The sequence below is a fragment of the Dipodomys ordii genome, unplaced genomic scaffold (genome assembly GCF_000151885.1).
Source record: "Dipodomys ordii isolate 6190 unplaced genomic scaffold, Dord_2.0 Scaffold67, whole genome shotgun sequence".
Lineage (NCBI taxonomy): Eukaryota > Metazoa > Chordata > Mammalia > Rodentia > Heteromyidae > Dipodomys > Dipodomys ordii.
In genome coordinates, this window is record NW_012267283.1 from 6,538,500 (window position 1) to 6,566,317 (window position 27,818).

Below are 27,818 nucleotides of genomic sequence, written 5' to 3' on the forward strand. Positions count from 1 at the left end.
TGGATTTGTTTAGTGCCAACCAGAATCCATTTTATCTTCATTCTCAATGGGAATATTTTCCTAATTTCCCCCCTCTTTGTTTTCCTCCCTGACTCTGTAATTGTAGTCACATTATTCTCTATCTGTATGCTTCTCTTTCTGGTTTCATGTTGTATTATTTCTGCTGGAACTCCTTTCTTAGTAAACAGTAAAAAAAATAGAATAGTAATAAGAGTAGGATAAATAATATTTAAATTTGACCCAATTGGTCTTGGAATATTTGAGCAATTAGTGAAGGCAAGAACATAAAGTATTTTTAGATCTCTAGATTGTATAGAAATAATTAGTGCCAAGTAGTTAAATCTGAGAAAAACCTCTACGTATAATTCAATGAACAGGTGCATATTTAGATCTACCTCTGTGGAATACTGGCTTATGAAGAAATAAAAGTTGAAAAAGAAAAGTGGTAAGGATTTGGAAATGTAAATATTCACAACATAAAACTTGTAAGTATACAAATGTACTAACTGAAATATGATAGATTCAAGGGAAAACTCCTTAAAATGAAAAGTCAACGTTCAACAAAATAGACACCAGGAAGTAGATACTTGGAAGGGGTGGAATGGGTCTAAGGGGAAAGGGGAATACCAATGAAGAGGAAAAGAAGACAAGAATGTAGTCAAGAATCTAATGTTTATCCTACAAAATTACGAAGAATGAGGGAAAGTGTGGGTAGGGGAGGGATGGGTGAGAATGTTGAAAGGGGTAACATTAATCACAATTCGTTGTATTCATAAAGCGCCTTGTTAAATGGCAACTCCTTTGTACAGCTACTTAATGATAATAAAGATAAATAAAAATATTTACAAAATTCTAAGATGTCTGCACATGCTTTAAATGGAATCACTCATTACAACAGGAGTCACATTATTATGTTTGAGATCACTTTAAATGAAGTACTCCTCAGAGAACTAATCTTTATAAAGACCATTGAAGTAAGGTTGTTCTAACTGGAAGCTGTCGTATTCTTTATTTCTAAGACTGTATTACAGAAACCAACATCTGATTCATATAGAATTGTGGATGTCAACCTTGAAAACACTTAAGAATTTCCTTGTCTCTTCTTGTGCCAGTACCAATGTGTTTTGATTACTATGGAATAGAATTGAAAACCCAGAAATGAACCTACAGACCTATAGCCACCTAATCTTTGATAAGGGAGCTAAAAAAAATAGAATGGAAGAAAGACAGATTCTTCAGTGAATGGTGCTGGAAAAATTGGTTAAATACCTGTAGAAAACTAAAGTTAAATCCTTATATATCACCCAGCACCAGAATCAACTCCAAATGGTCAAAGTCCTTGAAGTCAAAGCAGACACCCTGAAAACATTACAGGAAGGAATAGGAGAAACTCTAGGTCTCCTAGGCACAGGCCGAAATTTTCTCAATAAAGACCCAGAAACACAACAAATCAAAGAAAGGTTGGACAAATAGATTTCATGAAGCCGCAGAGCTTCTGCATGGCAAAGGACATAGCTAGTAAGATCAATAGAAAGCCCACGGATTGGGAGAAGATCTTCACTAGCCATAAAATGGATAAGGGTCTTGTATCTAAAATATACTTGGAACTCAAAAATTTAAATCCCCCAACAACAAATCTTCAAAGAAACACCTGCCCAACAAATAAGTGGGCTAAAGACTTAAAGAGAAACTTCTCTGAAGAGGAAAGAAGGATGGCCAATAGACACATGAAGAAATGCTCAACCTCCCTAGCCATAAAAGATACCACCTCACCCCAGTTAGAATGGCTATAATCAAGAACTCTAATAACAACAGATGCTGGAGGGGATGTGGACAGAATGGAACCCTACTGCATTGTTGGTGGGAGTGTAAACTTGTTCAACCACTTTGGAAAGCAGTATGGAGGTTCCTCAAAAGACTCCACATAGAGCTCCTCTATGACCCAGCAATCCCACTTTTGGGCATTTACCCAAATGTTTACAAACAAGACAATACTAAAGCTACCAGCACAACTATGTTTATTGCAGCATTATTTACCATAGCTAAGCTATGGAACCAACCCAGATGCCCCTCAGTAGATGAATGGATCAAGAAAATATGGTATATATACACAATGGAATTCTATGCCTCCATCAGAAAGAGTGACATTGCCCTATTTGTTAGGAAATGGAAAGACTTGGAAAAATTATATTAAGTGAAGTAAGCCAGGCCCAAAGAAACATAGGTCCCATGGTTTCCCTTATTTGCAATAGTATATGTCTGGGGCAAGCAGAAAAGGCCAAAAGCTATGTACATATGACCATATAAGATGATGTTAAGTGAAATGCACCCCAAGATAGGGACACAAGTGGTTTTTTTCTCTCTTGCTATTGTTTCTAATGTATTTATAATGTGATTTTTTTTGTTTCTTTTTATGTTCCTGCATCTTGTATGTATACTTCTCTAGTTTGGGGAGGGGAAGGGAAAGAAACAAATGTTTAAATAGGGATACAGGTTGACTCATTGTAACAATGAGATGCACAAAACACTATGTTGAAATTTAGGCATGGCAGGGGGAGGGGAGAGGGTGGAATGTAGTTGTGGAGGTGGGAGGAGGAGGTAACAACGCTTGATAGGAAATGTACTCATTACCTTGCTCATGTAACTGACCCTTCTGTACAGTATTTTTACAATAAAAAAACATTTTAAAAATTATATTAAAAAAAAGAATTTCCTTGGGAGTTTGCAACAGAACCAACTCTGGATTCTTAGCACCAAGATATTGCAACCTCGGTTAGTCTGCATAAAGCCTAGATTCGGAGACTTTCAAAACGTTTTCATGTGATTTTATTTTTATTTATTTTTTTCTGTCAATCGCTGGGCTTGAACTCTGGGCCTGGGCACTGTCCCTCAGCTCTTCAACTCAGCACTAGCACTCTACCACCTGAGCCACAGTGCCACTTCTGGTTTTCTGAGTGGTTTACTGGAGATAAGAGTCTCCTACCCAGGCTGGCTTTGAACCTAAATGTCAGCTAGGATTACCAGCATGAGCCACTAGCACCTGGTGTCATGTGATTTTAATGTGTAGGCAATGTTCAAATTCTGCAGATTAGCGTGATCTTCTCTTCTTTAATTTGGCCTTTAATAGGCAGCAGATAAAGCTCTATACACCAGTATCATAATGCCACAATCCAGCTCATTTCAGATATAGCTATGAATCTTTTATAGATCAAATTTCTCTGGACATGAGAATATAAAACAAGATAACTTGACAACATAAAGAGAAATTACCAAAGATACTGCGTACCCATTGATGCTGATGATTCAGTAACTGTTACTGTCTCATTGGTTAATTTTGCCCTGAAGAAGGACAGCAAAACTAAAATAGTCATTTAGATTTAGATATAAACTAAATTTACAGCAATGATGATAGCACCTGAGCTTTTGAGATATTATAGACTTTCTTGAGTTTGAAAAACTTGCCTTGGACTATCAAATGTAAATGACTAAGTGAGTTGGAACAGTATTACTTTTTATTGTAACAACCAGTTTTGTCACCAGAGGGTGGAGCTTAAGAAGTGAGAGAGAAGTCAGGAAGTTGAGAGACAAAGGAAGTGGCTGCTGGTGTCACTCTGTAAGAAGTGAATCTTCTATTCTGATATCACCCTGCATCAAGAAGGAGAAAGATTACGAATACTAGAAAAGAATCCCAAGTTTACATTGTACCTTTGAAATGGAGGCCACGCAAAATTCTTACCTCATCGAGGCACCTCATGAAGTTCTGGGAGATGAATTAAGGTTAGCCAAATTTTCTACTTCAGATCCAAGGGCAGTTTCAGAGAAACACTTGATCATGGAAATTGAGCAAACGTACAAATGTTTTCGGTGCTTCTCAGGAAGTAGCTATTGCCTGCCTCACAGAAACGAATGAGTCTATCTACTGGGCTGGAATGAGGATGCATAGACCTGGTAAGTGGATGTTATGAAAACTCCAAAACAATTTAGCAGACACCAATGTTTGTGAAGAGATCCAGGCAGGGAGCATGAGGTCTCTGAAGGGCTATGGAGAGGAAAACACTTCAGTTTCATCTGTAAAGGTCACAGAATGACTGTCAATTACCAGCTTCCCTTCTGAACATCAGTTCTATGTATTGTCATTATCACCTCAGGATTTGGAGGTCCAAGAACAGAACACAGAATTGGCTGAGTTCAAATCCTAAATTGGTCTGGTTAAAATTTCTCAAAGAAGCTAAGAAAAAAATCTGAAAATGTTTGAACCTTTCTAAACAGTTCCTGGTCTTCAAGAGAAGACCAAACATGGAAGGGCCTGAAATGGAGGTTAAATTTGGTTAAATAGAGAGAAACACCTTGTGCACCTGTAAGACAGATATAAAAAGAATATCTTCTTTAGCCTTGGGGAACTCATGTTGTGACAGGAAAAAAGCATAGATGTTAATAAAATATAGATTATTGTGCACATTTAAGGCATCTGAACTCATTTTTAGGAGAAAGTGTGAACAAAAACCAATTGTTATCCTAAATACTTCATCTGTACCACTGAGGTTACTAGAGACAAAAGAAGACCTTGTAAGAGAAACGCCTTTTCACTATGTGCCTTTTCTGTACCCAGGAGAGGGATACCATTGAGTTGGTAATCAATGAGGCTTGTGTAAGCTTTCAGATAATGTGGAGATTCAAATGAGCAGATTGGACTTACCCACATAGCAGATATTACACAGAATCAAACGTTACAACCATTTTAAGAACATGGCTATTATAGATACTCAGACAAAGATGGGAGAGTTCTAAGATGCTAAGGCTGTATTCCAAGTCTTCCTTTTTTACATTGGATGCATGCTCTATGGCCCAGAGTAGAGGAAATCTGTAAGATTTGTGGCTTACTAAATCAGGGAACGGAAAGCATTTAGTTTACAAAGCACTCTTTTTATATACTCCAGTTTGCATACAATTTTCCAGGAGCCTATACTCATAAATCCATAAATTCTGGGTTTAATTTCTGTTAGAGTACATAGCCAGGGAAATCTGGTTACAGATACTCAATAAAGACTTGCTTTGAGCAAATATCATTAAGTTATTTGTCAAGAGGTCCAATTATCATGTTCACAAGGTTAGACAGGGTCATCTCTCCTGTTTGCCTTTTTTTTTGGTAACATATTCTTGGTTAAAGGGTATGAGTGGATCTTAGACCAACTGCTTTAACTCCTTCCTCCCAAACTTAATATCAAAGAGGGCAGTCTTCTCCTTAAAATGACAAAATTAAATTCCTTAAATGTAAGACTAAGTAGAAGCCATATTTTTGTGAGTTGAGGACTATTTGATTTTCTTTAAGAATCACTTTAGTTAATGCATTTTTATTTTTGAAGCATAGGAAAGCAATTCAAATTATAAAATTAGCATCTACTAAATTAAAAAAGATTCCGGCAATACAAACATTCAGACAGGAGATAAATATCATGTATCATGCATTCCTGTGATAAATTGTTATAATTTTGATATGAATCTTTCCACAACAAATGATATCATATTATGTATGCAGTTCTGCAGTCTTATTATTTAAATTAATGATCTCATTTGTCTATTTAATGACATGTATGCAAACATAAAAATCAAAATTATTCTCATGGGTTTTATTTAGCCAAGCTATTTCAAAATGCAGAGTGCTGCAGTACAATGTTAGCACTACAACGGATTCTTTAAGGCTATTACTAAAAGTAGAAACCGACATTATATTTTTTAGATTTTTTAGAACAAAGTACTGTGATTATGCATGCAATATATTTATTAGGTATTAAAATTTTAAATTTAAGAATTTATCAAAAATAAAACTGTCCTGTCCACTATATTAGCCACTTGTCACATGCAGTTTTATGAACTGAAGTCAATGAAATGAGATAAATAATTCAGTTCTATGTCACAGTACCCACATTGCACGTGGTCCACAGCTACATATAATGAATGGCTACCATGTTAGTTAGTAAAGGTCTGAAACATTCTCATCATTACCAAAGTTCTGTTGTGGAGTGTTGGTGTTGTTCTAAATATGTCACAATTTAAATTTAATGAAACAATTGGTTGAGCACCAAATATGTATCAAATGTTATATTAGGCACTTTTCACTTTTCCTGCAAGCTATTTTATCTTGTACTCATAAAAAGTTTGTGGGACAGATATTGTTATACCCACATTGCAGGCCTCAAAACATGGAGGGTCATGGAAGCAAAGCAAAAAGGGTTGGAAGTGAGCTGTAGTCCCAGCTCTTCACATTACGAGCTTTGCACCGGTCACTGGGCTTTGAGGCCTCATGGTACTCAGGGCTGCTGATTTGTCCTGTCAGACCAGCAGAGGAATCCATACTGAGAGTCAGCACTGGAGGAGCAGCAGCTCTGTCCATTCAGTTCTTCCTAGCATCCCATAAACTGACTTGAACTTAGAATATAACTTCATCTGCTCCTCCAAATCCTTAATATGAAGTTGCACCTCTTCAATACTGCTCACAATGCCTATCAGAATTTGGCTTGAAATGAAATTTTTTTTGGTCAGTTATAAGTCTTGAACTCAGGGCCTGGGCACTGTCCCTGAGCTCTTTTGCTCAAGGCTCAAGGCTCTACCACTTTGAGCCATAGCACCGCTTCCAGTTTTCTGGTGGTTAATTGGAGATTAGTCTAATGGACTTTCTTGCCAGAGTTGGCTTTGAACTGTGATCCTGAGATCTCAGCCTGCAGAGTAGCTAAGATTACAGGTGTGAGCCACCAGCGCCCAGCTTGAAGTGATTTCTTTTGCATTTTTTCACATTCATCCTGTCTCAGTGTGTATGCCAATGATGTCAAATTAAAATTCCCTAAGTAGACATCATACTGTCTTCTTCCTCAACCTCACTGCACTGGCCTCAAAGCCTCTTTAATTCTTCTAACCTATTTCACTCTTTGTGGCTTTTTATAACTCAGCTCATGTCCTGCTTTCTCCAGGATGCTTTATGGTAACTACAGAGTATGATTTAGGAGTTCCCTCCACTCAGGAAGTTCATGTAGTGTCCAGTTATTATTTATTCTGCAAAGCATGCTTGTCATGAGGGTGATCACTGATTAACTTGAATATATATTTGTTAAATATAGTCTCCTTGAGGACAGGACTCACATCTTAATCTGTCACAAAACCAAATATGTTACAATTTTCAACTGAAATTAATGGGGCAATTTGCTTTTCCAGACTTGAGGTATTATATGATCTGAAAAGTGGGAAATAGAGAGGAAAAATAATCTCTTGAGTTAAATTGCCCTCAACAGATTAATGAATTTCTATCTTATGTCTCCTTGCATTGCATTCATTCATTTTCAGCTCAAATAGTAAGAAAAGCCACTTGTCTTTGATGATCTTAATACTAAAATGGTGCCTCAGAATACACTAAGCTCTTGATTCAAAATATGGAGAAAAAGAGGAACAGCCTTGATTGAGGACCACCTGTAACAACCCTAGAAAGTGGAGCCAGAAGGCTTTTCTGACAACTTAGTCTACTAGTAGGCTCAAGTTCTTGTGCTTGAGAGGTAGCTTCTATTGCTTTATTTTCCTTCCCAGCTCCCAGCCATACTGTTTGCATCTGTCGAGATGTCCCTTCCACTCCTTCATTAACTCTCCTCTGTGCCAAGGGGAGCTGCTTGCTGCGATACCTGCCATAATGTGTCACAAGTTGGCAGGCAATCACTTTGTGGCAGATACCACTTGGCCACAGGACACACGTCAGACTGACATATTGCTTCTCCCTGTTTGTAAAGACTGATTCTTTCAAACCTTTACACAGGAGAAAACAAGTATGAAATGTCAGGCTTCTGTAGTAATATGATGTAAATAGAGACATTATAGAGTTTTTAATTGCCATTTACCCTTCTGGCTTCAGGGTAGGTGACACATATTTATGATCATCACTCACACTCATCTGGAGCATTTGATTCATTGTCCCCTCATATTTACTCATTCATGAAATTGTTGTCAAATGTAGGAGGTGCATCCTAAGACCCACACACTCATAGGAAGTACCCAGAGGATCCAGGGATAAACAAAATGTGGCATGTGCCATTAAGAACTTGTCACTGAAGAAGGAGACACAGGCATATATGTGTGATTCTAACGCAAATAAGCGAGGGCTTGAAAGTCAGCATTAAGGGATATAGGGTACAGGCTTTGGGCTCAATGCTCAGCATGAGCGAGACAGAGACAGAGACAGAGGGCAGAGACAGAGAGCAGAGACAGAAACAGAGAGACAGAGACAAAAACAGAGACAGACAAAAACAGACCGGGGGAATTCATTTACAATAAAGTGAGCACAGTGGAAGGAGATATTTCTGATGCCAAAGGAGTCACAGAGGCTCAAGGGTAGGAGGTGACTTTTTAAGGATCATAGCAATCTGTGTAGAAAGAAGTTGGTCCAGCAGCAACAATACCAAGTGAATAGGAAGTGAATATAAGGAAATCTAAATTGCTTGGTCCCCTGGCTGGAAAGCAAGATATATAATAAGAGTCCCAGAGGTCAGTTATGAGACAGGCAGGAGGGGGAAACACATCTAACAGACCTTAAAGCAGGAAGTAAAAGCTCTCTTGTTGACAATGAGAGTTAGCTAATTTGGCAAGTCTGAGCACAATCAGGGACTTTGAGGTGAATGTTTCTTACCTTTTTGAAGTTAGAAGCAATAATGGGCTTTTAAAACTTCTGTCTCTTCTGTTTATTTTTATATTTTCCCTGTCTGGGTTTACACATTGGCTTAAAAACATCAAGACACCCACATACAAGGTCTGTGGTTTAAGTGTTTGGGTAACCTTTTTTAAATAAGGAGAAGCTTGGGAAATGGAATCTTATTCTGTAGGGTACAGCAGGTCATAGAAGTATAATAGATAAAAAGAAGTGACTTGAAAACCTTCAGGCTTCTAGACTAAGAAGTGTCAATTGAGACAGAGAAGTGTAAAGTAGCCCTGGAGCTGAATTGCATGTTTCCTCCTTCCCAGTAAGGGCTAATTTTTACCAAAGGACTATTGTAAAGCAAGTGTCTGGAAGACTCTCTCACAATCTATGAGTCATAGGTGAGGCCAGGGAGGTGCATAAACTTCACAAATGCAGCCTCATTGGTGCAAGTATAGGGTTTGGTGATTGTGTATTAGCTGAGCAAAGAGTATTCATTCCAACTTGCATGGTATGTGTATTGGAGGAGGGCAGTATAGTTAGATGTTGAAGATATTCCCACTTAGATGCCATACTAAGAGGATGGATTTACTGGAAAGGGAAGAAATATTAAAGATTATGTCAGCTAGGAAGTATCACAGGTGTTGGGTTCAGGGAGATCAAAGTTTGAATCTCAGCTCTACTGTTCAGGTTCTGTAATTCTTGATAGCCTACATGCATTTAGTAAGACTCCATGTCCTCATGTATAAAACATGGTATAAAAGCATTTAACTTCTCAACGTGAGCAGACTGAAATAAAGTGTGTAACATTCCCAGCCTATTTCCAGGCAATTCAAATAATGACAGCTCTTATCTCACATAGCTATCATACTTCATCTACATACTTCACAGGCAACACGGTGCTGGGCACTCAAGAAACTTCTAAATCGTCTTTGATGTGATTTCTCTTGACTTGCAAAGGCACCAGGAGTTTAAATTAATCTTTTGCAAGTATGAGACATATTAAGAATTATCACCACTAGATCTTGAAGGAAATAGTCATTTGTCAGTAATATTGACCCAAGGAGAACCAGTCAGGTGTAAAAGGCATCATTTTGAAGTGATATGACAAATGAAGCTCCATCATTTGAACAAGGAGATAGAAACAGGGTCACCAGAATTTGTGGGCCTGCTTTGACATGTTAGTTAAATCGTCATTGCAACCCCAATAAGCTGAATTCCTTACTCATTTGGATGAATGATGTAGGCCTTCTCAGAGCTGGTCCATGGTAAAAGCAAAGATCACACTGTTATACTTCAAGGATCAAAACCAAAAATAGAATAGTTATTTAAGAAAGATGCAGTAAATGGGTAGTGCTGTTCTAACAAAGATATCTGCACATTTAAAAATGTTTCTTTGAATATGTTCATTATTCATTTGTTAGAATTATACAGTGATAATATTTAGATGTCCATCTCTGAAGACTAGTAAATTCTATTTTAAACTTACCCACAATCAGGGAAACTTCCCCTTCATTATTAAAACTGACATTTAGTTCAATGTTTTATTGTTTCTTAATTTGCTATGAAATAAACGTTCATGCTATGAAAAATTTATGAAAAGTTTATAAAATGTAAAGCAAAGGGAGGATACGGAAGGCAATCAAGGCTAATTATTGCTTAAAAATCATTTATGCAGCACAAACTCATATGTGTGTGTTCACAAAGAACTCAATATTAGAGGCTAACGAAACAAGTTCGAGGTGATCACATAGGGACTGCCCAGCATTGTTTTAGAAAAATTGTCAAACAGCATAACCTCCCATTTGTTTCCCCGCCCTCCAGACTTCAGGCCTTAATTCCTCCAATTAATATGGAGGAGATAAATACAGATAAATACAGATCCAACCTTATTTTCTCTAGGTCACTCTTCTTTTCCTTGCCTTACAGCACAGGAGGCTGTGAGTCTCAGTCAGCATCCAGTGGCCTTCTAGTTCTAGTAAAAGTGGGGAACAGATCACAGGCAATTCCTGCCAGGACTTCTAGGCTTAGAGGAGTCAAGGATGTTAGATACAGCTACAACAGCAACAGTGGCCTTCATCACCACCATCAGTAGAGAGTATTTGCTAGCCTGGCGTTTGTTAATACCATCACCTCTCGTTTCTGAAGTCCTAGGCACTTCCTGTAGTTCCTTATCTGTGTTAGCCCATTTGTTTTCTCTTCCTCTTCCTCAACTTTTCAAATATTTTTTGTAACAAGTGACTTTTAAAGCAGGTAGTGTCACTGTTGGTTTCCTGACTGGCCCCTTGACTGATTCAAAGTCCTATCAAAATATTACTTGACACTCAGCTTGTGAGTATAAATACTCAGTTTGTGAGTGTTGTATAGAGTAATAATGATCCCAGATTTGTTTGGTTTTTCCACCATTAGTGATGTATGTTCTTAGCCACCTACCTGCAATATTCTTCTATAAGCGTAATATGGTGGCCAGGCACTGGTGGCTCATGCCTGTAATCTTAGCAACTCAGGAGGCTGAGATCTAAGGATCATGGTTCAATGCCAGCCTGGGCAGGAAAATCCGTGAAACTCTTATCTCCAATTAACCACCAGAAAACCAGAAGTGGCACTGTGGCTCAAGTGGTAGAGCGCTAGCCTTGAGTTGAAGAGCTCAGGGACGGTGCACTAGGCTCAGAGTTCAAACCCTACAACTGACCCCCCCCAAATAAAAGAGTAATAGGGTGTAGTATATTTGACTATCACTGGTGTGGCAATTTAGTTGAAAAGTCACTTCATTGTCCCATTTCTTGGGCATCTGCCCATTTTTTTCTTACCCTGTATTATATCCCCATTGGTGTTCTGGTCAAGCTTGGCTATGCACAGCCAACATGCCAAAGTATGACATCAACCTCTCTACATTTTCCTATCTTTACATGTATGTCCAAAAGTGACAGAAACAGGATCTTCATAAAAATGTTCCTTCAGTTCTGCTATAAAAGTCTCATATAAGTTAAGCTATAAATTAGAATGATATAACAACAACAACAACAACAACAAACCCAACCCATGGTGGCTTCAGAAGGATAGAAATTTATTTCCATCGATATATTTCCTAGACATGAACAGCACAGGGAAGATCATGTTGCTTTTGTTCCAAACAGGTTGATTTTTTTCTTTCTTCTAATGGTGGCTCTTATTTTTGTATTCAAGAACACTATCCATTGTTACTATTTCTGAGACAGAGACTAAAAGAAGAGAAGATCCGGACAAAAGGGGCTTTGCATAAGAGGATGACGGGAAGCTATGTAAACATTGATTCTGCACATATACTTCAAGCTATAACTTATTCTCAGGACTATAAATATTGCATCAGAGGCTGGGAAATCTGTTTTTGGTGGGATACTACCAAAGACTCTTTTAAACTCTTGGGCTCAGATTGCTTTATGCTGATAAAGATGTATGATGTGGTATGAACAAGAGCTACCTGCTAAGAGCCTAGGGCAATGATGTTCCTTCAACACCTGGCTAAAGACCTGCTGACCAAGACAGGTTTTGCAGTCCATCTTTTCCACACAAACTTCTGCTATCAAGCATGGATACATAGAGCTATTTCTGCCCTAACACACACCTTATTCTAAGACTAGTGGCTCTCCTGTAAGTCTTACTGAAAGCTATCAGCACTCTATGCCACCATATCTTTTTATATAGACTTTGTAGCTAGTTGATGGTGTTGAGAAAGGTAGGAAGAAATTGGGAATGGAAACTATCCTGTGACCTCTTTCCAAGATGAATGGAATACAAAATTCTCCCTGTTTTTCTTTCTTGCTATTGTTTCTAAGATATTTATATGATGATTGTTTTGTTGCTTTTGTATGTCCCTCCCCCACGATATCACTGTATTTGATGTTGGTATAATTTGGGGAGGGGAAGGGAAAAAATTGTTTAAGTAGGAATACAGGTGGACCCATTGCAACAATGAGATGTACAAAATGCTATGTTGAAAAATGAACTTTACAACTTTGGTTGGGTGGCAGAGTGTAGTTGTGGAGATGGGAAGGCAGGGATGGTAGGGGAAAAACAAAGGAAGAGGCAACAATGCTTGATATGAAATGTACTTTTTACCTTGCTCATGTAATTGTAACCCCTCTGTATGGTATTTTCACAATTAAAAAACCTTATCAAAACTTTTTTCCTGTTTCAACAAGAAATAGACTCTCTTTCAAATCAGCTCTTACAAAATAATTACCTCATATCTACTCCACTAATTCATTCACCCCTTTATCACCAACAGTTTCAGTTTCATTATTATTATTATTCACAAATTACAGCTAAGATAAGGAACAGAGAGATTGGGTAAGTTACTCTCCCAAGGTCACACAGCTAGTAAATTAGTAAGTAATTAGATACCAATTTGAATCCATCTCTGTGACTCCACCACCATTATTCTTTATTATTAGTAGTAGTACTATATCACACATTAGTTACAAGCACTAGTACTTTGTGATAAAAAATGAACTACTTGTAATATGAGCTTTTTTTTAATAGCAAAGTTCCAAGAAACAGGACATTACCAGGATCACCGTGTCATTGTGGTTTACACTTACCATGAACTCTTCCCAATAAACATTTCATTTAAATTTAATAAAGCAGTTAATAAAGCCGTAAAGGTTAATTACTAGTTAAGGGGAAAATATGACTTCACTTTGGTGAACATGTGAAAAATGAATCAACTTCATTTTCAGTTAACCCATGATTATAGAGGCACTAAAGAATGATTATGGATTTAACATGTTAATTCCCAGTGGATTTAATAGCAGTGCTGTGAAATACATGACCAATTGTTAACCTATCTGACAAGTCTTCAGACAGCACTAATCAAGATTAAATCACTTGGCTCACATGTGGATGCAATATATCTTTCAAGAAGAAATGGCCGTAATTTTTCCTCACGGTAATATGGCTGGTTATAGGATGAGATATGGAGAAAGGAAGAGTGGAGGACACAATCTATGATCTCAATCTGACATCTCACTTTGGAGTGTATTTTTAAAGAAAATAACCTTTAGCTTGTTTTCATAATTTTAAGGCTCTTTCCAGTGCATTATTGCTGGCTGTAACAATCCATGATTTGTCTGTAGTGTTTGGCATAAAGCATAGCTTAGCATCTACATCCTTTAAAAGATTATATCCTCTAAAAGATCACTGGCAGACTCAACCTTTTGTGCCTCTTCTATTCTTGAGCTCATCTTCCTATGTTTCATCAGTATGACTTTAATTCTTAAATGAATAGAATCTTGGGTTGTTTTGGGTTTTTGTTGCTTTTTAAATTATTAATTGTATCACCTGATAACCAAACAAAAAAATTGACATCATTTTGGTTCTCCTGGTTATTTGAAACCTAAGCACAGGGACCTGGAAATTATACATTAGGGGACAAATATGGGCCATTATTGATATAGTAAATAAAGATTTATTAGTACACAGATGATTTCATATGTGTATTATTTTACATTTTGTATTTGCATTTACATTATAACAGAAGAGGAAATTAAACTTCCACAAAGCCTAAAATATTTATTATTTGTCCTTTCACAGAAAAATGACTCTGTGGATCAAGAATTTTTTTTCTAAATTATATTAAGTGAAGTAAGCCAGGCCCAAAGAAACATAGGTCCCATGGTTTCCCTTATTTGCAATATCTAGTATATGTACGAGTCAAGCGGAAAAGGTCAGATAATGTGATGTCAGGAAAATGAATCCTTAGATATGTATTTTAATGTTTTTTCTTTCATGCATGTGTTTCTAACGCATTTATAAGATTATCTCTTTGTTGCTTTGTATGTCCCTCCCCCACAGTATAACCCCTGCTTTCACTATATTTGATGTCAGTATAACTTGTGGAGGAGATGGGGAAAAACCAGTTGTTTAAGGATACAGGTGGATCTGATGCAACAATGAGAAGTACAAGTTGTCATGTCCAAAACGAGCTTTACAACGTCGGTGCGGGGGGGGGGGGGGGGGGGGGAAGAGAGGGGGTGGGGGGGGGGGGGGGGGGGGGAGGCTGGGAAGGGATGGGAAGGGTAAACAATGCTTGGTAAGAAATGTACGCATTATCCTGCCCATGCAATTGTAACCCCTCTGTACAGTATGTTCACAAATAAAATAAAATAAAATTTAAAAAAAAAAGAATTTTTTTCTGAATTCTGATTTAATTGCATTGTGTTTATATCCATTCCATCTATTTCCTCTGTTCATGCAATCTATTTTCTTCATCAGTTTTTAAAGTTTCATATAGAATGTTCTTTCTACCTGACTTTCCCTGAATGTCTCATTTCCCAATTAATCAGGCTCTAACCCCTTTTATCCTTCTCTAGCCTCTGCATTTTTGTGATGGCAAATTTTATGTGCCAACTTGAATGGGCTAGGTATGCCCAGGTAGCTGGTAAAATATTTCCACATATCTGTAAAGGTGTTTCTGGAAGAGATATATTTGCATTGGTAGATGAATACAGAAGGTACGCTTGACCACTGTGTACAACCATCAATGATTCTGTTGAAGGTCAGAAACAAGAAGGTAAAGGAAGACCAAGTTCTGTGTGGGAGATGGGACAGCTAGACCTCTTGCTCATGAACATGGGAGATTTTGGTTTTCTGGCCTTGGTCTCTGAAACTTATACCACACACTTATGCTATTCTCAGGTCTTGGGCATGGGACTGGAAATATCTTTATTTGCTTTCTGGGGCCTCTATTTTGTAGATGGAATTACATGGGTCTTTTCAGTGTTAACCATCCAATAATAACTCTATGTCTGTCCATCCATTTATCCATCCTAGTAGATAACAATGACAAATATACTCTTCAGTTTTTATGATCTAAATCAATTTTAAAGATATATTTTATATTCCCAAAAGTAAATATACATATATGTATAATATGTATAAAATAATACAAAAAGAGTTACATTTAATATCTGCTTAGACCTTTTGGTCTTTTTCCCCCCCAAATGTTGTGTTTTCTAATAGTTTCTAATTGTTGTTGATGGCATCTTCCATGAATGCCTGTGGCAAATTCAGCTGTAGCTTATAGCCAATGATTCCCCGATAGAAAAGACAGTTTCCATGAACATAACTCACTTTGTTGTTCCCAAAGAGCTATATTTTATTCTAATAACCTGATTTTGTCATATGTTAGAATGCTTATATCTTTATTTCTAGCTTTATCAATGTTTTCAATTACATGACTTTTCTCCTGGTTTTCATTCAAGATCTTAAGTTATTTTTTTTATTTTTAGTTTTTTATTGTGAAAATACTGAACAGAGGGGTTACAGATACATGAGCAAGGTAATGAGTACATTTCCTACCAAGCATTGTTGCCTCCTCCTTTGTTTTACCCCTACCAACCCTTCCCTCCCACCTCCACAACTACCCCCCGCAACCCTGCTAAAGCTATAAAGTTCATTTTCAACATAGTGTCTTGTACATCTCATTGTCACAATGGGTCAACCTGTGTCCCTATTTAAACATTGCATTTTTTTCCTTCCCCTCCCCAAGCTAGAGAAGTGTATATGCCAAATGCAGGGGCACTGACATCAAATACAGTGAAAACAGGGGTTGTAACATGGGGGAGGAACATACAAAGATACAAAAACAATTGCTTGGTACATTATAAATACATTAGAAACAATAGTAAGTCCCTAGCTTGGGGTTTATTTCACTTGACATTATCTTAAATGATCATATGTACCTAGCTTTTGACCTTTTATGCTCATTCTAGACATATTCTAGTTATTGCAAATAAGGAAAACCATGGGACCTATGTTTTTTGGGGCCTGGCTTACTTCATTTAATATAATTTTTCCCAAGTCTTTCCATTTCCTAACACATAGGGCAATGTCATTCTTTCTGATGGAGGCATAGATCCATTCATCTACTGAGGGGCATCTGGGTTGGTTCTATATCTTAGCTATGGTAAATAATGCTGTAATAAACATAGTTGTGCTGGTAGCCTTAGTATGGTCTTGTGATCATTTGGGTAAATGCCCAAAAGCTGTTGGGTCACAGGGGAGCATTATGTGTAGTTTATTTTTATTTCTGGATCAACTTTTCTGTCTCTCTTTAATTTTCCTTCTGAACTGTCACTGAGTAACAGGTATTTTCTTTTTTTTTCCCTAAATTTTTATTGTTCTTTTAAAGGTGATATTCAACAGGGTTACCTTTACATATATCAGGTAATAAGTACACCTTCTATTGCATAGTATCATCTGTTCCCTCATGCTCACCTATTCCCTCCCTCCCCTCTCAACCCACCAATTGCATAGTTCACTTCCTTCGATGGCCTGTGCAGCCAGTGTGCTCTACTACTGCACTTGCTCACTGTTTTTACTCTGATTTTGAGCCCTCCTCCTACCCTTTCCCAGATGTGCATGTGAATACATTTTATGTAAGATAAAGAATTCAGAGTCATATGCAAATGAAAAACAAATTGAAAGTCCTTTGTTTCCATATTTTTGCAATTGGCGTCATTATGTATATTGTTTTGCATGTATCTGAAGAGGCACTTGGGTATTTCACCTTTGTGATCCTCTCCTAAAACCATCCTCTTTTGGACTCACTTTATGTGAGTATCTGGAGTTCTGTGTAATTTGTCATACCCCAGTGCATTTTAGATCTAACTTCCACAGATCAGGAAGGACATAGACCATTTATCTCTGGTCTTGGTTTACCTCACTTAACACAATTTGTTCAGATTCCATCCATTTCCCTGCAAATTACATTATTTTGTTGTTTCTAATTGCTGTGTAAAATTCCATTGTATATAGGTACCACATTTTTTGGATCCACTCATCTATTGTGGGACATCTGGGTTGTTTCCATATCTATTCACTATTGTGAATAGTGCAGCAATGAACATAGATGTGAAAATGTTCTTATTGTAACCTGTCTCATGATGTTCAGGGTAGAGGCCCAGGAGTGGTATGGTTGGGTCATAGGGAAGGTCTATGCATACTTTTTTGAGGAGCCTCCAGACTGCTGTCCAGAGTGGTTGTACTGCTTTACATTTCTACCAAAAGTGCAATATGGATCCTTTTCCCCCACATCCCTGCCAGCATTTGTTGTTAGAATTCACAAAGTTGGCCAATTTAACTGGGGTAAAGTAGAATCTTGGAGTTGTTTTGATTTGCATTTCCTTTATGTCCAAGGATGATGAGTATTTCTTCATGTGTTTTCTTGCCATTCTTACCTCTTCTTCTGAGAAGTCTCTACTTAGCTCAATTGCCCATTTAGAAATTGGTTTATTACATTTGGGAGGGGTTAGTTTCTTGAGCCTTTATATGATATATTGCTGGTAAAGATCTTTTCCCAGTTAGTTGGTGGTTTTCTAGTTTAGTAACTATGTCCTTAGCTGTGCAGAAACTTTTTATTTTAATCTAGTCCCATTTGTGGAGTCTCTCTCCTATCGTTTGAGGCACTTTCTTAAGAATTTTACATCTACTGGCCCCAGATATCAAGGCTTTAGATATTGGGTTAGCAGTTTGAGCTTGAAAAATGTCCTAGCCTGATGGAAGAACACATTCTCCTGGTCCTGTGAAACAGGGTGAGGTGAGCAAAGCTGCTGCTGTAGTGATTGGAAAAGCACCAAATGGTGAAGCAAAGGCGTGATTGACCATGGGCTTGCTCCTGAACTTAGGCTGCTGTATCAATGTCTTTCTTCGTTAGAATGCTGAGACTCTGTATATGTGTATCCTATTCTTATGGATTCCTGATAATTATAGTATATAGATAAAATCTTCATATTTCAGTCTTTTGTGTAATATTTGATAAACATTATGTTAATATAGTTTTTAAAAATCTAAAGAACTTTATAATTAAAATTTTACAAAAACATTTCTGAAAATATTCATACTTACTTTATAATTCACATTAGTAAACAGTATGTCAATGAGATAAAATGCACATGACACCACTTCCAAAGAATATCCAATGTGACAAAATCTATTTTAATGCCATAATACTTCTATTAGCTCAATAGTTGTTTATGTAAATACTTAACCTACTTAAATAACAATCAAATGCTTATAAGATGTTATAAATTGGATGACATCTATAGATCCTCAAGTCCAAATTTTATTACAGGCCAATAAATTACTTAAAAGTCCACCTAGATGCCAGTAATTATTAGAAGGCTAGAATGCAAAATATGAGTCTAGTTGAAATCATTTGCATAGAAAAGTGTCAGTTAGGTTCAGATGTGAGACAGTGACATTATTTCCTGAACAGACATTGATTACAGAATATCTGATCAAAAAGTTCAAAATTTAATTAGTTTCATTTAGCTGATGTTAGAGTAAATTTCAGAACTATTAATTTGTTCTAAAATCACATAGTTCACTAAAACCTGAGCAATTAGAGGAAATATATTTGTTGAACAGTTCCCTAATGGAAAATATTGGAGTGAGTAGAAAGGGTACATATTTATTTAAGACAGGAAAGATGCAATCTGTTCTATCATTAGGAGAATTTATATGGTATGTGTATGCATATTCTTTTGCAATATATATATATGTACACATTTATATATATAGTTTCTCTTTCAGGATTAAAGGATAGAGGAATGGTTTAAAGCTGAAGATCCTCACCTACTAATAATTCGTATTGTGTCCTCTATACAATAACAAACCAGTAGAAACTTGAAGCAGAAAATTTTATGAGTAAATTTGTATATTGAAATGTTAGCATCTATGTGGATTATTCTCAGAAGAGAGAGAACCAAGAGTCAGGGAAGCCAGATAAGAGGATATCCTACATAGTAGGTACAAGGATTAATTACACATTAGCTAAAATATGCACAATTGAGAGGTATTAATAGCCCATTCAGTTTTGTACTCATACAAGATCATGACTTTCAAGTACTTTCTGATACTTTTCTCCTCCTTACTTGCTTTTCATTTGGTAGATAAAGTATGCCTCAAGGAGCTGAAATAAGCTAAGGAATATTAGAGGATCTAGAACAGAGGACCCTGGCACTTAACATTTCTTCTAACCACACACCATGAAACATACACTGTGAATAAAGCACATGTATTGAAAATCAGTCACTTGCTTTCTCCCAGCTGGCAGAGATGAACACTACTAGAAATGAAAGGATAATTTAGAGTAAACTTGGGGAAAAGAATTGGTTTTTATCCTGAAAATAAATAGAAGTGACTCTTTAGCATCTTAATCTTAAAAGGTTATGTTAGCATTCTAGGTTTTGGATGGAAATGTTTTGTCAGTAGTGGGAAAGACTGTCATTAAGGGCTTGACAATTTTCAAGTCATTTAACTTGAAAATCTCAGTCAACTGTAATGAGCTATAAAAACACAAAGCATGCACTGCTAGACTTACAATTTGGTTCTCAGCACTTGTTTGTTATAATATCTCTAAAACTAATTTTCTTCATTGAAAACACAAGCATAGTTAAATCAACCTTATTCACCACGGTAAAAGTAGAATGACATGTTTGTGAATGTGATTACCATAAGGTGTGAAATATGGACAACTGAACAGGTGCAACTGCAAAGGGAAAGAGTAGGTAATTTCAAATTGTGGTTTTAAGATCATTGTGCAGTTGGGCAAGCTAGATTTCCATTCACACTGTAATAGCCACATTCACTAGTTTTCTTCATTTATGAAGCATAAATTAAAGTAATTCCTTATCAATTTTATATGTATTTAAACAAGGGGACTACAAGTATATTTTCTCAGAAAACATAGAAAAGGGTTAAAATAACAAATCACTTGTAGGGCAGGATGACAGGCAGCTCCAGTTCAAGATCCATGTCCTGTGTCCCCACTCTACTTACAACTTATCTTAATTTTCTCTGTTAGTTCTCTCTTCTTTTACCTTAAACGGATTTTCTTCACAAATTGAGAATTACTGCTTCTGATACTGTCCACACCATCAATCTCTCACCATCTGCCACCAAGGAGAGAGAATGACCTCTTTTCTCAGAAACAGCTTGAAGAATCCAGTTTGGGGTTTATAAGTATCACTGAGAGTGAAAGGCTTTGGTTTTGCTTTGGCTTAGGTAGTATAATCACAATCACTTAACGAGGCTACTTTAGGTAGAAAATCAGAATTCTCTAAAAAAAAACTTGTTTCTAGTGATAATATCTATAAGTCAGCATATATGGAAGTGTAATTTTTAGTTTTTATAGGTAGGTTGATAGAGAATGTTTAAGGGTCAGCCTAAGTGCCCCTCAATAGATAGAAAAAATGCATAAGAAAATGTGATACATATATATATATATTATACAGATGATAAAGAAAATGTGAGATATATGTCATGCCTCACACCCCCCTATATATGGAGTTTTACTCATATACTCAGTCATCAAAGAGAATAAAATTATTTCATTGTTGGAAAATGAATATAACTGGTGATCTTCATGTGAATGGAAATAAGCCAGTCCCACAAATTTAAGGATTACATGTCTCTCATTTGTAGAAGCTAAAGGATAAAAACAACAAAGTTATGAAAGTTAAAGGGATAACTACCAGGGAGGTAGAAGGAGAAAGGAAAAAGAGGAGCATGAAGAGATAAGAGAAATAGATGGGATAAATATGATGGAAATGTTTACAAAGAACCTTCTTATGGTGGACAATTAAATATATGCAAATTACCTCATATATGTTCACTTTTATTGATATATTTGCACTTATTTTCACTGCTAAACTGTGAAGTCTCAAATTACTTTTTCTTAAAGCAGTGACCTTGTCTTGTTTCCCATGGACCAAGAATTGTATTAAACCTGAAACATAATATATGTATAGGTGAATATGCACATACACATTTGTATATGTATGTGTTAATCTTTTAAAACAATACATTATGCAACATACTTAGTGTGCCTCAAAATTAATGTATACTCTAGTATACTCGGTGGTTTTTTGAACTTTTGGCAGTGAATTTTCATAGGTAAATCTAGAAACTAAAAAGTGGATCAAATATTTTAGGAATTGTTATTTTTATAAAGCAGACACATAACATTTATACACGCAAATAATTTAATAATATGCATTTGTTTCCAATAGGAGCTTATAATTGGGTTATCAGGCCTTTTAGTTTCAGATACAAAGTGATGTGATGAAATCTACATTGACTTTTATTGTAAAGAGGATGTACAGAGGGGTTATGGTTACACAGTTCAGGTAATGAGTACATTTCGTTTTGAACAGTGTCACCCCTTCCCTTGCTTTCTCCCATTTTTTTCTCTTGATGCCATGTCTCACCTCTGTTCCTTCTTGACTCTTCCATGTTTATGACATGAATTCTGGCAGTTTTGGATTTGCCTCCTGCAGAAAGGTACATATTCAGAAAGATTGTTCCCTTCCCTTTCATTACCCCGGTCCCTGGATGCACCAGTCACCTCCATCAGGCTATCTGTAAACTGGCATTCTGTCTTCTTGTACCTAATATTTCTAGCTTGAGGAAACAATATTTGGGGCTTCATCTCCTGGTTACTGAGGGATCTACGTATCCCAGTCTGTGGGCCAGTGAGGCTGCTACAAGTGCTTCTAGTTTGGGAAGCACCTTGACATTTAGAAGGCAAGTCAGGCTTCTTCCTACAAGTCGATGGAAGCTTCATGAGTTGGAATGGGGACAAAGAGGCTCTTCTGTTACTTGCTTCATAGACATGTGCATTCTTTTCTCTTGACCACCGACAGCACATATGCTGGCAGCAATGCTCACTTGCACAACTTTCTCCCAGAGAGCGATTACTCACTTCTCTGCTTAGAGATCTCTTTCTAGGTTCAACACAGGTCCAGGATTTGGATCTGCGATTACTGCATTTGGATTGCCTTTGGGTTCTTCTACTGAAATGCGAACCAAATTTGGCAACTTGTGGGGACCGTCTGCATTCTTTTCTCTTTTTTCTGTGAGAACTCAGCTTTCTACCACTTCTCATTGGAGAAAAGAATTTTTCTGAAGGGCAACTCCAGAAACGGTCTCTTTCTCTGCATCTGCACTTTGTCAAGGATCTTCCTCTAGAGCATCTCCGAAAACTCTTGGGTGAAGATTTAGTGCATTTGTTTTCTTCTCCTTCTTTTGTGTGCAAATGTATCTTCTGGCAAGTGCTCACAGCCTTTTCTTCTCTTGCAGTGAACTTGGGAGGTTGCACTTCATTGGAAATTTCTGGAATACTGAAGTTGTAGTCAGTTGTTTCATTCTTGTGTAGATCATGGCCAGGAAACAATTTCATCCCTTCTTCCTTTTTCTCTTGAGCACAGTGTTTGTAACCTCGAACTCTTTTCCTTAAGGTAGCCCAAGTAATAACCATATTATTGTTATTATTGTTATTAGAAACTATGCCTTTGTGATCACTTGGTTTTAGTTTGTCTTTGGTACAAATGTGGCTTTTGTCTGCTGTTTCTTGATGGGCCAGTGGAATTCTCGTATTTTTGAAGGAAGAGTGGCCATTTGGGAATAGTTTCTTTCCAGACTGAGGCCTCTCTTCACTATTCCATTGAACCTGGGTGTTCTGAGACTGCTTCGTGTCATGCTGAGATGCGTTAGGAGCACAACCCTCAGGCCAAAAATAAACAGGAGCTGAATCCCTGGGCTTATTTTGCACCCATGTGGAGGTAGGAGTCCATTGATAGATGGCTCGCTGGTCATAGGTTTCTATGTTGTAAGGTGAACGAACAAAAGTGATAAACTCATGCAGGAAATGATGGGTATGTTGTAGGAGATAAGGTTCCAGAAGGTGAATAAAGGAATCACTGTCCAAATCATATTCTGTCATGTGATGAAGGACAGCATCTAGAATATTCTTCACTGTATATCCATAATTGCCATAAACAGCTGTTAGTTCTCTTTTCAGCCAGGGCACTAGCCGGTGTAGACTTCCAGGATTTGTTTTGAAATAATTAGCGGTCAACTGTTTATCCAATTTGCAGCCTTGGACATGTTTCACCCATATCCCAGAATAATAAAGAGCCCTTCTGAACTTCATAACTACCTGATCTCTCAAGTGGCCCAGAGACATAGAGTTTGGTTGGAAGTTCCCACAATCCCCAAACTCCTTTAGTAAATCTTGAATAGTGAGTTCTCTCAATGGTTTCAATTTCTTTTTGACATCTTCAGGGCTTAGACTAAGGTAATGTTTTTGAGAAAACCCCATAGAGCTTGTCTTCTTGGTGGGAACAAACACTGGATCTTCTTTGTTCTCGTCCTCCAACTTGGGGAAACAACCTTGCAAAAGTAAGTTTTGTGTGCTGGGAGAAGGCTTGGATTTCTTCCTTGATTGATAAGGTAAGGAGTCATGACTTCTACTCCTGGAATCAAGATTCCATTCAGAATCGCTCTGAACACCATTCGAACAGTGAGGACAATCACAATCAGAAAAGAAATCTACTGGCATTTTCTTTGTGCAGAAATACTTTAGAGTTGCACATGAGAAAAATAAAAAGCTTCAGTTCTTCATCTTGCACAGAAAATACCTATTAGTATTAAAACCACGCTATGCAATACTTGTTAACTGTGTAATACTTGCTAATTCTATGGAATTAGTGGTAAGAAACAAACTATCAAATGTATACTAAAGTTCAATGTGGATAAAGATATAATACAGTTCAATGTCGACAGGGCAATGAGGTTATAGGCACACTGATTTTCTCCTTTTCAAAGTAGTTGTTGCAAACTCTGAAAAGAAAATTTGATCATATGCATTAAAATTTAAGTAACATATCTTTTCACTTATCAATTTCTCATTGTATACATTTAATCTAGATGTAATATGAAATGATAGATGAGTATTTGTCTGGTAATGCTGAAATACTGAAAACAACCTAAATATCATCAGTAAAGGTGGGTTAAATACGTGGTATTTATCTCTATTATTTACGAATAGGCAATTCAAAGGAGATAAGGCAAACTTATAGATATATGAGAAGATGATGAAATAATATTGTTAAATGAAGGAATGTATTTATGTACAAGTATGAAAGATTGGGGCTGGGAAGGTGGCTCAATGGCAGAGTGCTTGCCTCACATGTATGAGGTCCTGGGTTTGAATCCTCAGTACCACATAAGCAGAAAAAAACAGAAGTGGCACTTGGCTCAAGTGGTAGAGCGCTGGCCTTGAGCTCAATAGCTGAGGGACAGCACCCAGGCCCAAAGTTCAGGCCCACGACCGACAAAAAATGTATGAAAGATTATTGTTATTAATAAATGCCTACAGAGATATCTATGTTGCCCTATGTCTGTATTCCAGCATTCAGGAGACTAAGGAAGGAAAAAAATCAAGATCAAGACTGTCCTGAGCTACATGGTGAGATCCTGTCACAAATAGACAGATATATAGACAGACAACACCAATAAAACCCCTTAACAAATGATATTAATTTCTAGTAGCATTGTGAGTAAAAGTTTTCCCACTAGGAATAGTAAAATATATCTAGGCTATATACATATACATAAATATATATAATATAAATATATCTAGGCTATATACATATAAATATATGTAATATGAATATATCTAGGCTATATACATATACATAAATATATATATATAATATGTAATATACATTGCAAAATTCCCAGAAGTGAAAGCAATAAAGCTCATTGGAATTCAGAGAAAGAAATGATCTCTGATTCAGCGGGTTCCCTATATTGCAGATTCTTGAGGTTCAGTTCTGAAACTGACCGTGGCAGATATTAGGGAGAAGGAACTGACTGTTCAAAAGGAAACATCTTCCTAAGTCCCTGTATACAAATGTTTTCATTCTCATCAAAATTAGAAAAAAAAATCACTCAGAGAAGAGTCAGTAAGAAGTTTTAGAAGAGTCTGACTGGAAATAGGACACTATGTCTTTATATTCAATTCATTGTTCTGCTAAAATCTCAGTAAAAGTTTATTCTGAGTTTGACAGGAACCCCAGGCAATTTAATAAAGTAGCACAACTTACATTCAGGCTTCAGGACAAACATCTCATAAATGACCTCACAACAAACAAGAAATCATTAACAAACAAGAAATAGACTACCATCATAGCATAAGTCTATAAATACAACAAATAACAAATTTAGCTTTTAAGAGAGTCTGAAAGCGGATGTTTTTAAAGAAATGAAAGTTTTACCACAAGACTCTATAGAAGATGACCAGAATGCTTTGAAACAACAAAAGCAGGCCTTTGATAAATAAAAATTACAATATTAAAATTTTAAATGAATAGACTCAATGATAGAATAAAACACAACTAAAAAGATTTATTAGTGTACTATGTTAGAGCTAAAAAAATTATACACACTGAAACACAGATATACCAAGAGATAGAAAACTTGAAGATAAAGACAATAAGACTAAAATGAGAAAGATCATAAGAACTGATAGAATTAAGAAAAAGGCAGTACTAAAAAAGAAAAGGCAATAGCCAAAGACATATTCCTAACTTTACAGAATGTGTAAAATAGGTAATGAGGTCCACATAAAAATGCTTCAAAATATAATCATAGTACACTAAAGATTAAGTGATTTTGAAATGTTTATCATGCAAGCCAGAAAAAGGTCAAATAGATCTTCAAGGTACCAAAATAAACAAACTTAGTCAGGCCAGGTATGATGGCTTATATCATTAATTCTACTTACTGGAGAGGCTGAAATCGAGGATCACAGCTGAACAATAGTCTCGAACTGTTCTTGAGACCCCATCTGAAACAAAAAGAAGCTTGATGTGATAGTTTGCAAACCTATGCCAGCCTGAGAGGAAGCATAAGTAGGAGGATCATAGCCCTGGCTGGCCCAAGCGAAAATTGAAACCCTATTCAACAAATAATAAAAGCCAAAAGGTCTAGAAGGCATGTCTAGCATAAATCCTGAGTTTAAACCCCAGGACCACCCAAACAAGAAAACAACAAAAACATTAGGTTCACTTACATAAACTGTGTATAACAGAATCATCAATGTCTGGATGATGGGATTAAAAGGTAAGTAAGGTTCTAATTAATGAAAATTGGAAAGGGGAGCAATTGAACTCAAAATGTTTTTTAAAAAATTATTTTTAAAAATTTTATTTTATGGTAGAGATGCTGTACAGAGTACCTTACACAAGTTAGGTAATGAGTACACTTCTTGTCAAGCATATCCAGAATAAAGCCGGGCACTGGTAACTCATGCCTGAAATACTAGCTACTCAGGAGGCTGAGGTCTGAGGATCATAGTTTGAAGCCAGCCTAGGCAGATAAATCTGTGAGACTCTTACCTTCAATTCACCACACAAAAAAGCTAGAGTTGTGGCTCAAGTGGTAGAAAACTATCCTTGAGCTTTAAAACTCAGGGACATTGCTAAATCCCTGGGTTCAAGCCCCAAGACCATCAAACTTGCATGCGTAACCAGCCACACAAGCGTGTGCACATGCGTGCATACACACACACACACACACACACACAATGTCCACAGTAACCACTAAAATAACCAAAATGAATAAAACAAAAATGGAAGAAAAATAGACTTAATGAAGGAGTACCGATAAGATCCAATAGATGAGTAAATTTAAAACTAGCATCAAGTTAAAATGATGAATAAAATTTTATCATACACATTAAAATACTAAACACTATAAAATTCAGACATACATTATTTATCTAACAAAATTATTTGGCAGGAAAAACTAAAGGCACACACTGAGAATTGAAGATAGTATTTACTACCAGGTGATGGAAGAGAAATGACATCCATAAAAGTCTGAATATCTTCAAAAGTATTGTACACATTCTATTCCTAAATCTAAGTAGTCAGTACTAGACTTTCAGCCTACTGTTATTATTTAAATCATCCATTACATTATCCTTAGTATTAGTTGCTATTTAATAAAAATCCTAATTGTTAAAAAGATAGGCATATACAATAGAAGTTTGTGTATATATAGAAAATTTCTGACTAGATATACAAGGGATTTTAATACTGAACAAGGAAGTAGAATTTTCTAACATACTTAAATAATATTTTAGTTTTAAAAATTGTAAATATGTCATTTTTAGTTTTTTTTTTGGTTGGTCGTGGGGCCTGAACTCTGGGCCAACGCGCTGTCCCTCAGCTTTTCAAGGCCAGTTCTCTACCACTTGGAGCCACAGCTTCCAGCTTTTTTTTCTTCTTCTGCTTTTTGTGGTGCTGAGGAATCTAACCCA

The 27,818-nt window shown here is 36.6% G+C and overlaps 1 protein-coding gene across 1 annotated transcript in view; it reads right to left on the reverse strand.

Annotated features, from left to right (window-relative positions):
* LOC105990755 (E3 ubiquitin-protein ligase Topors-like) overlaps window positions 1-24,050 on the reverse strand; it is a 46,545-nt gene extending 22,495 nt beyond the window's left edge. Inside the window, exons 1-3 of the mRNA XM_013023237.1 lie at window positions 22,634-24,050; window positions 22,031-22,528; window positions 7,586-7,785 (exon numbers count right to left, since the gene is read on the reverse strand). Of these exons, the coding sequence (XP_012878691.1) occupies window positions 7,586-7,785; window positions 22,031-22,528; window positions 22,634-24,050 (2,115 nt within the window). The remainder of the gene's footprint in view (window positions 1-7,585; window positions 7,786-22,030; window positions 22,529-22,633) is intronic.
* Between the last annotated feature and the right edge of the window lie 3,768 nt (window positions 24,051-27,818).